Source organism: Panthera uncia, chromosome A2 (genome assembly GCF_023721935.1).
Source record: "Panthera uncia isolate 11264 chromosome A2, Puncia_PCG_1.0, whole genome shotgun sequence".
Classification (NCBI taxonomy): Eukaryota; Metazoa; Chordata; class Mammalia; order Carnivora; family Felidae; genus Panthera; species Panthera uncia.
The window spans coordinates 397,125-406,566 of NC_064816.1; the positions used below are offsets into that span (position 1 = coordinate 397,125).

General features: G+C 66.4%; 1 protein-coding gene across 4 annotated transcripts in view; it reads left to right on the forward strand.

Moving 5' to 3' along the window:
- Window positions 1-9,442, forward strand: part of ARID3A (AT-rich interaction domain 3A) — a 32,633-nt gene that overhangs the window by 15,660 nt on the left and 7,531 nt on the right. For all 4 annotated transcript variants that reach the window (XM_049639465.1, XM_049639463.1, XM_049639466.1 and 1 more), the window contains one exon: window positions 6,237-6,309. In XM_049639465.1, the coding sequence (XP_049495422.1) occupies window positions 6,237-6,309 (73 nt within the window). The remainder of the gene's footprint in view (window positions 1-6,236; window positions 6,310-9,442) is intronic.

A 9,442-nucleotide genomic window follows, 5' to 3' on the forward strand; every position in this document is an offset into this window, starting at 1 on the left:
GTCCCCCACTGGCCTGCGGTTCTCTTGGGCAGCGTCCAGCAGCAGCCTTGACGTACAGAAGGTGCTCAGCGTGGCTGCAAAACGGTCGTCTCGGCCGACGCCTGTGGGCTGACACAGCTCCTGCTCGGCGTCCACCTCTTCTGAGAGGTGTCGTGGGAGTTTCCACGGCAGAATTTTCCCTCAGGTGCAAAACTCCCCGGGAGCCCGGCCGGGCCGTCTGCTGGCCTGCGAGCTTGCAGCGCAGGGGACGGGGCACCGGCTTCCTGGTCACGTCATCCCTGCCCCCTGCGATGGGTGGACTGGGGCTCGGAGCACAGACAGGGAGGGTCCCCCACTCTGGGTTCTTGCACCCCGACCCACCTCCCCGCCAGGTGCCCGCTGAGCTCCATCCTGTCTTCATTCACCACGTTGCTCCGGGGTCCCTGTCGCGAGGGGTGGGGCCCGAGCTTTGCCACGTCGGGGCCGTGCCACCTTGGACGAGGCGAGCTGTTGGCGGTCCACAGGTGCTGCCAGGAGACCTGCCCTCTGCCCACCTCAGTTTCCCCAGGTGCACAGTGGCCCGGGGGAGTGGTGGGGAGGCCCAGTGGTTGCCGCCCTGCCTGCCCGGCCCCAGCACCTGCGGCTCTGTCTGTGAATGGGGGAGGCTGGGGCGGCCCCCAGGGACTCTGTTCCCGGCCCACCTGGGGCCCCGGCAACAAGGCTGGACGTGCTGAGTCATCTCGGTCGGTGGGGAGAGGCTTTGTGCGGGGGATGGGAGGGGGCCCAGGGCCGAGGGCCTCAGTGAGCCTCCTTCCTTCCTTCATTAGCGGGCGCCGAGCCCAGCACCTGCAGCCCCCAGACCTGCCCTTGGGGGCTCTCGTCTGGGTGTGGGGGAGCCCTTCGCCGAACGAGCACAGTCATATGCCTGGTGACAGACGCTGGGGGCGGTGGGGGTGCGGAGCCTCACTGGCCGTGCTGCCCCGGCCTGGGGATCAGACCCGGCCGCGGGAGCAGAGGCTTCGGTGGGAGGAGGGCTCCAGCTGGACCTGGCGTTATACTGCAGAGGGGCCGGTGTGGTGGGGCAGAGGTGCCTCGGGGAGCAGCTGCTGGGCCTGGAAAGCAGGAAGCCTGGTGGGGGGGTGCGGGGGATAAAAAACAGTGTTGCCACCTTCTCTGCTGTTTCACTTTGCCTCAGGAGTTACGGTGAATAAATCCTTCTCCCAAACCCTGAGGATGTAAAGACAGGCGAGGGTATACCGATGTGTGTTAGCAGCAGGCCCGTAAGGACAGCCCTGTGCCCACCGGCGGGTAACAGACGATCAGCCCGTCCACCCACGTGCGAGGGAATGCCACTCGCCTCCAGCAGGCGAGTCCGAAGGCGGGAAGGGGGCTCGTGGGGGCGGGGCCTGGCTGACCAGGTTGGGTTTGGGAAGATGGAATGTTCTGGAATTACATAGAGATGGTGGTTGCGTAACTCCGTGAACACGCTCGATGCCGCCGAAATACTTTGAGATGGTGAATTCTGTGTGATGTGGATCTCACTCCCGTGGATCCTTTTTTTCCAGGTTTAGAGACAAGTAGGTGAGGTTACACACTTAGCGTCCTGGGCCCCCCGGCCCTGCCTGTGACGCTGCCACCCACCGACCCTGGTTCCGGGCCATGGAGGAGGACACACTCCTGGTGTCCTGTAAGCCGTGTTGGGCGCTACAACAGCAAGCCTTTCTAACAGGCTTCCTGTCCTTGGCATTGCTCTGCCTTCCCTTCCTTGGCGGCTTGGGGCTCACGGGCCCCGGAACGGCAGGCACTGGGCTTTCTTGATGTTTCCTAATTTTGGTTCCTCTCTCTGCCTTGTAAGGACAGCGGCGGCCTCCACACCCCCCCCCCCCCCCCCCCCGCCCCGCCGGGTCTCCCTGCGGGCCCAGCAGCCTCCTCCTCAGGTGGAGCCCTGCGGACTTTGGAGCCGCCTGGGTGGCAGGAGGGGGCCTGAGCAGACACCGTTAAAGGGGCAAAGGTCCTCCCAGGGGCCCTGCAGGTGACCGTTGCTTTACAGCCTGGGCCCCTCGGCCTTGGGCTGGACGCCGCCCCCCGGGTCCCCGTGGTGGGCTGGGAACTGGCTCGGGGTTGCCCAGGTGGGGCCTCCTGGGGATGTGATCTTGTCGGAGCGTCATGCCTGGGGAGGGGGCCGCTTGTGTGCTGGGTCCTGGTGGTGCCCTCCCCGCACAAGCACGTCCCCAGGCCAGGCCCCTCGCTTTGCGGGCTTGGTGGGCCAAGGGCGGGGGGGGGGGGGCTCCTCCTCACACCTTCAATGCTGACAGGCTGGGGAGGGGTCCCCCGCCGAGGGTGAGCTCCCTGGCCTCTGCAGGGCAGCTGAAGGCCCCCCCCCCCCAGCTCCCAGATACACAACTTGACCTGGTCAGCGGTATGACCCGCTGACCAACAAGGAGTCTCCTCGCACAGACAATGCTCCTTAACCACAAACAAGAATTTCCTGTTTGCCCATCCTACGCTTGGGGGTGGGGAGCGCTTACCTTGTTTTTGCCACTACCTGGGCCTCCCACACGGCTGCCCCTCAGTGAGAGCACTCGGGAAGGGGTGAGGGCAGGAGGGGCAGCCAGGGTGCGAAGCCAGGTCTCGGGTGGGGGACACGGGATGGGACGGGAGCTCATGCTCAGACTGCAGGGAGAAAGCCCTCTGGCTGCTGCGTGGGGTGACCAGGGAGGCTTGGCCCTACCCGCTCTGTGCCTCAGTTTCCTTTTCTGTGAAGTGGGTGGGGCTGGGGTGGGGAAGACCACTTGGCAACAAGGGGTCCCCCGGCCTCCATCACCCTCCGCCACAGCCGAGAGACAGGCAGGGGGCCCGTGGGGGGCTGGGTGTACCCCCCTGACGCGGCCGGCTGGGGCCCAGGGAGGGGCATGGCTGCCCCTTTCCCTGGCGGAAAGCTGGGGTCCCCAGCTGCCCGTCTGCCCAGCGTAGGATGTCACTCGCCCACAGCATGAGCCTTGTGGGGCACATAACAGATCTGGAAAAGGGTTAGCGGCCCCATCCCGTGGCACACTGAGAAATCAAGGCCCGAGTGTTAGGCAGCCGCCTGGTACCCGGTTGTAGACATTGGGGACGAAGCAGACAGGGTCTATGTGACCTTCTGCTGGGGCACACGGGCCTGTGGCCAGCCCCGCGTGTAAATCCACGTGGCTCGGGCAGTGGGAGGGCAGGGGAAGAGCGTCAGTAAACGAGAAAGTCGCCCACGGTCAGTAAACATGTTCCAGTGGGAGCAGAGCATGTGCCACGGAGACGGGGCAGCAGCCGTGACCCCGGGGGGCGGGGGCCCCATGGGGGGGGGGCGGGTTTGAGGAGAGAGCGGGACTCGAGAAGCCAGCGGGGGCGGTCCAGGCGGGAGGCGCTGCTGGGGCAAAGGCGCAGACGTGGGACTGGTTTGGAAGCTGGAGGAAGTGGGGGGGGGGGGGGGGGGGGGCCCCCGGGGCCCCCGTGGGCTGCAGGGCCGTTGGGGGGTGGCTGGTGCCACTAGGTCAGGCGGGGCCAGGGCGAGAGCCCGAGACCGGCGTGGGTCGTCTGTCTCAGCCCTCGGCCCGAGGGAGGGGCTCCCGCGGCTTCGCGGGTGTCCAGCCTGGGTTTGCGGCCGTGGCAGGCGACTGGTTTCAGTGCCGCCTGGCCCACCTCAAGCGGGGCAGAGGCCTGGGCCGAGCGCAGGATGTGTTGTGTCCCCGCGGTGTGAGTTGGAGCCTCGTGAGGACAGGCGGTGGGCGTGCCGGCCTGCAGTGGGGCCCGGACACCGCCCCCCATGCCCCCGTCCCTCCGGCCCGGCCGGGGCAGCAGGGGAGCGGAACTTGGGGCCTGAGCCCCATAAAGCTGGGGTGGCCTTTACTGCCTGCCTTTGTTGTCGGCTGCCCACAGCACCAGCCGTTAAAGCGGCCTCCCCCCGGCAGCCGGGGGCCCTGCACATCCCCCTTTACGGCCTCGAACAATACCCTGGCCCCACGGGGGTCTGACTGGGCCCTGCCACAGGCCTGTCCACCCACCATTTGGCCTGGGGGCTAACAGCTCCCCCACCTAGCCAGCTGCCAGGTCTCGGGGTAGCTGGTCTCCATCCTGAGCCTCAGTTTCCCCGCCTGGGATACAGGGGTCACGACGGTTCCTGGAGCTCCAGGTGAAGCTGTCGTGTTTACGGTGAGCTGTCCTCGCGAATGGGAGGACTGAGGCAGGAGGGGCACTGAGGTCTCTCGGGACCGGGTCCAGGGAGGTTCAGGCAGGGTGGACGCCCCCCCTCCCCCCGCCCCAGGTCAGGATCTCACAGATGTTGCCGCCTATCAGGAGGGGCCTGTGTGCGCGGCCGTAGCAATGACCACAGACTGTGCGGCTGAAAACAGCAGGAATTTGTTTTCCCGAATTCTGGAGCCAGATGTCCGAGATCCAGGTGGGGCAGGGCCATGCGCCCCCGCGGCTCCAAGGAGGGTCTTTCCTGCCTCTTGCCGCCTCTGGTGTGGCCGGCGGCCCCTGGCGTCCCTCAGTTGTGGCCTCGTCCTCACACGGCCTTCTCTGTGGCTGTGTCTCTTCTCCTAGAAGGACACGTGTTGTGGGATTAGGGCCACCCTATCCCGAGTACGACCTCAGCTTAACTGACCACATCCTCCACGACCCCGTTTCCAGATAAGATCGCACAGGTGGGGGTTCGGGTGGAGGTGAACCTGGGGACACCTGCTGTCTCCAGCGAGACTCCAAAACGTGGTGATGCCCCTCTGCCCAGGCTGGCCCACACTGAGGCAAGTCAGGGGTCACCGAACGACCATTTATTCACCGACTGCTGTGTGCTTGACCCCACCTAGACACTAGTGACAAACCACACGAAGCCCCCACATCCCACACGAGCGGGCCGACAGGAGACCCGACCAGCGTGTAGTCCCACGGGGCGTGGTGCAGGAAGGGTCAGGGAGGAGAGTGGGTGTGAGGTCCCGGGAGGGGGGTGTGCGTGGCAGGGTGTGTGGGCGGGAGAGGCGGGGACGGGGCAGGGGACGATGGCCGAGGTCCACCTGCAGGCCACACACCCTCAGGCAGGGGGAGGCGTGGGGCCTCCCTGACCACCATAAATCAGCACAGGAATGTAGCTGGCCAGCCTGGCTGGGGCAGGGCAGAGACAAAGACTCAGCCCGGACCACCCCGGCCTGTGCCCGGAGGCCCCGCGTTGTTGTCTCTGTTCCACCGATGGGGGAACCAAACCCCAGAGAGGGGAGGGAGGCTGAGGGGCGGCCAGCCCCAGGGACTCTGCCTCCGAAGCCCCCGGGGACGTGGCAGGCGGCAGGCACTGGGCGTTGGCGTGTTCTTGGGCCCTAATGATGGACTGTCCCAGCCGGGGCTGATTGGTGGTTTCAAGGCCCCCCACAGGCCTGATCCCTCTGGGTCCATTCCCCAGGGCTTAACGTGAAGGTTGCTCTTTGCCGCCGCCCCCTTCCAACTCCACTCTCCAGTCACCTCTGCTGCCGGCCCCTGGGAGCAGGTGGTCAATGCAGCCGGGGACCCCCGAGCCCCTCACCCAATGACTGGAGAACCCAGGGCAGAGTCTGGGCCGAAGGGCCCTGACGTTCCCGGGCCCTGGGTTCTCGCCTGCCTCTGGGCCTCAATTTCCTCATCTACAAAACAGAGCCGCCTCTCGGGGGGCAGCACCAGGATGTGGCCTCTGCGTGCTGGCTGTCTGCACCGGCGTTGTCTGTCTGGGACGAATGGTGTCTCCCAAATGACATGTCAAGACCCAGCTCCCGGCCCGAGAACGAGCTCCTGTGGGGAGCAGGGTCTTTGCAGGTGTCGTTAGTTAAGGAGGAGACGAGGGGGCCCAATCCAGTGGGGGGTGTCCTCAAAACAGGGTTCCGACACGTGCACGGAGGAGCCCGTGGAGGTGCTGGAGGGACACCTGGGGCTCCAGGAGCGGGCCAGCAGGAGGGACCCGCCTCAGGAGACCCCTGGGTCTGGGTGCTGCCCTTCAGGGCTGCAGGAGACTCAACCTTTGTTCTAAGGGGCCCAGCATGTGGCTGGCTTGGGCCCAGCATGGGGCTTGGCATGCAGGGCCAACCGCCGTGGGAGACACACGCAGGTTCCTGTGTCTTCATCTGAAACTGGGGCCGGGCTCTTTAAGCTCCATGGGGCCTCAGGACCTTGGACCTGCCTCTGCCGGCCGCCCCTCAGTGGGGATGTGGCACCCGTGCCCAAGCGCTGACACCGGCTGACCCTTCCCCTCCCTGACCCCACAGCTCTACGAACTGGACGGGGACCCCAAGAGGAAGGAGTTCCTGGACGACTTGTTCAGCTTCATGCAGAAGCGAGGTGAGGCTCACCCACGGGGGTCCTGGGGACTGGCGCCTGCTTGGCAGTCGGGTCTGATGGGGGAGGCACAGGTGGGAGCGTCTAAGGGGTAGGTCCTTGGGTAGGAGGTGTCTGGTCCCCAACCCAGAACCGTCAGGTCAGGCCTTTTTTGCTGCCGAGACCCGTGGTGCGATGGAGTCCTGGCTCCCAGGGACCCCCACCCACCGCCCCCAGGGTCCCCTGCAGCAGAGCCGGCCTCCAGGGAGCAGAGGTGGACGGCCAGGAGGGCAGCTGGGGCCTGGGACAATAGGATAGAAGTTCCTCGGGTTGGCTTCCCGGCCTTCGTGGTCTTGACACTGGTGTTCCATGGCTGCTGGTGCAGGGTCGGTCCCGGCCCCTCCCCTGTGCCTATGGGGGCGGGGCGGGGGGGGGGGGGGCTCAGTTCCCCCGTGTGTAAGACGGGCCAGGAACAGTTGCCACTGTGTGGCGGCACCCCACACGTGCTGAGCACAGGGCTGCGTTTATGAAGTGCCAACAGCGTACCAGGCCGAGCCCCCACCTCTGCAGCCCGTCCCACCCCCTGGGTCTGGGGTGCAGTGGATGCCGAACACGGCCCGGCCAGGAAATGCCTGGTGACCGAGGCCTGGAGAACAGGAAGATGACCGGGAGCAAAGGCCCGAGGGGCAGGGACCGGTCTGGGTGGACGTCCCGGTGGGGAAGCTGAGACCCAGACCCCAGGGGGTCCCCCGCACCCCCACGCATGGCCGTGGCCTCGGCTCTGAGCTGCCACGGGGCGAGAGGCCTGGCCGGCCGGGGGCCCCGAGGGCACCCACTGCACAGTGGAGCTCATTCCTCTGCCTGCCAGACAGCCCGCCTCGTGGGCCGTTCAGGGAAGGAAACTGAGGCCGGGGAGGGGATGCATCCTCCGAGCCCTGAGGCAGGAAGGGGCGGGCCCAGCTGGGGTGCTGCAGGGTCTACCTGGGGCCTCCGCAGGGGCTGGCCGCCGCTGGCTTTGTCCAGGGCCTCTTTGCGCCCCTCCCTCTCGAACGGCCTCTGTAAACACAGGCCCAGCCGCCCAGCGGAAGGGAAGGGCAGGGGGCTGCGGCCTTCGCATTAACCCCTCCCGTGCCGCTGGGGGAATCCAGACCCGGTCCTGGGGTGGGGGCCCCCTCCTTGTTATCACTGGGACCAGTCACATCCAGGGCCCACTGCCCACCGTGTGGTCAGAGAGATCCTCCCCCACTCGCTTTATCGACCCGTCCACACCTGCCGGAGCCCCCACCCCCCACCCCCGCCCCCACCACCCTGCCATGGGGCCCCGAGCTCCCCGGCCCAGAGCCCACTCATCCCACCCGAGACTGGGCTTGGTGTCCTGGAGGTCGGGAAGTACCGTGAGCCGCCCTTGGGTATGGGTGAGGCGGGGGCCACACGGGACCGTGAGGGTCGGCGTCCAGCTCTGCCATCCCCGCCGAGCCGGGCTCCCCTGGAGGGCAGGGAGCGACAAACTCCTCTGCAACCCTCAGAACCCAGCCCCAAGTGCCCCTTTCCTTTGCCATCTTCTTGGACCCTCCCCTTCTGTAACTGGCAGGCTTTGGGGCTGAGAGTGCGTTAGATCCCTCCCCCCCGGGCCCCGGACACCATGCCCTGCGTCCCACAAGCCCTCCTTCACTCCAGACACAGAGAAAGTAATTTTTTTTCACGGTCACAAAGGAGAAGGCTCTGAGAAGTCTCTGGGGGCTGGGAATGCGGGAGGGGTCCTGGCTGCGCCCCACCCTCCTGCTGTTTCCTTGAAGACCTCCCCACCCTCCTTATCTCCCTGCTGCCCCCACTGCCCCTGTCCTCCACCGGTGCCTCTCTGCTCTCCACCCTGCTCCTTCTGTAAACATCCGTCCAGGCCCCGTGCAGAGCCAGGGCGCGGGGTCCCCAGAGGATCTTTTGTGTGATTCTTTCTGTTCTTTCTCAGTGCAGAACCTGAACCAATGTCCCAGGTGGGCCGGGGCTGGGTGAGCCCCTGACACTTGTTGCTTTTTCCTCTCTCCCGCTCGGGCTGAAAAATGGAATTGGGTAGGGTCGGTCGGGGGGGGGGTGGGGGGGGTAGTCTGAGATCCAGCTTTCTCCACCCTCTCCGGGTTGTCCTCAGTTAGTGGGGGTTTTGAAACCTGGAAAGGACAGAAGTGGCAGGAGGTGACCCCAGAGCATCTGGCTCTGGGGCCCAGGAACCAGGGTCCCAGGAGTGTGGACCGGCCGGCCCCTCACGTGAAGCTGGGCTGGCCCTTCTCCAGGAGCCACAGCCCGGGGCCTCCGTTGGCCCATCTCTGGGGTGCGGCGACGTGCCCTGTAGGCTGTGACGCGGGCTGGTCACATCTCACTGTTGTTTCCTGAGCCCACGCCCTGTGCCAGACTGGCTCCAGGGGATCTGAGCCGGGCGACCCCAGCTGACCAGGACAGCAGCCAGGGGCCAGATGGTACAGGAGTTTCAGCGGCAGGGAGAGTCGAAACGGGGGGCTTCTCACCCTCGGCCGAGAAGGTGCCAGACAGGCCGGGCCACGGGCTTCTGCATCAGGGGCACGTGAGGAGGACAGGGACGGCAGCAGTTATGAGGGTCAGTGTGGGTGGAAAAGGGGACCAGCCCACCACCCCGCTCTCTCAGCTGCAGGGTAGACTAGCCCAAGTTCTGCCTCCTCACGGCTGCAAACCCCTGGGAACCCCGGCACCCGGAGGGCACCTGCCTCGGGGACGCAGGCGGGTTGTTATGGCCACTGTGGTTGTTGATGGAGCCACACTCACGAGGGCCATGTTTCTCACACACGTCTCCAGGTTGGCCCCGCAGCCTGTCCCGGGTCTCTGTACCCCCGGGCGAGCCTCTGATGGAGACACGGGCCTCCTTGTGCTCTCTCAAGGGGGGGTTCCCCCGGCGATTCTACCCCCAGGAGACACATGGATGTCTGTGGTTGTCATGACTGGAGAGCTCCTGGCCTCGAGGGGGCGGGGCCGGGGAGCTGCTGAGGCCCCGCAGAGGATATCCTGCCCCCGTGTGCCCGCGACAGGAGAGACCTCTCTGGACAAGCGCGTTGGCTGTACACGTGCTGTCTGCTGCGCCTGTGGCTCTGCCCCCCCCCCCCCCCCCCCCCCCCCCCCCCCCCCCCCCCCCCCC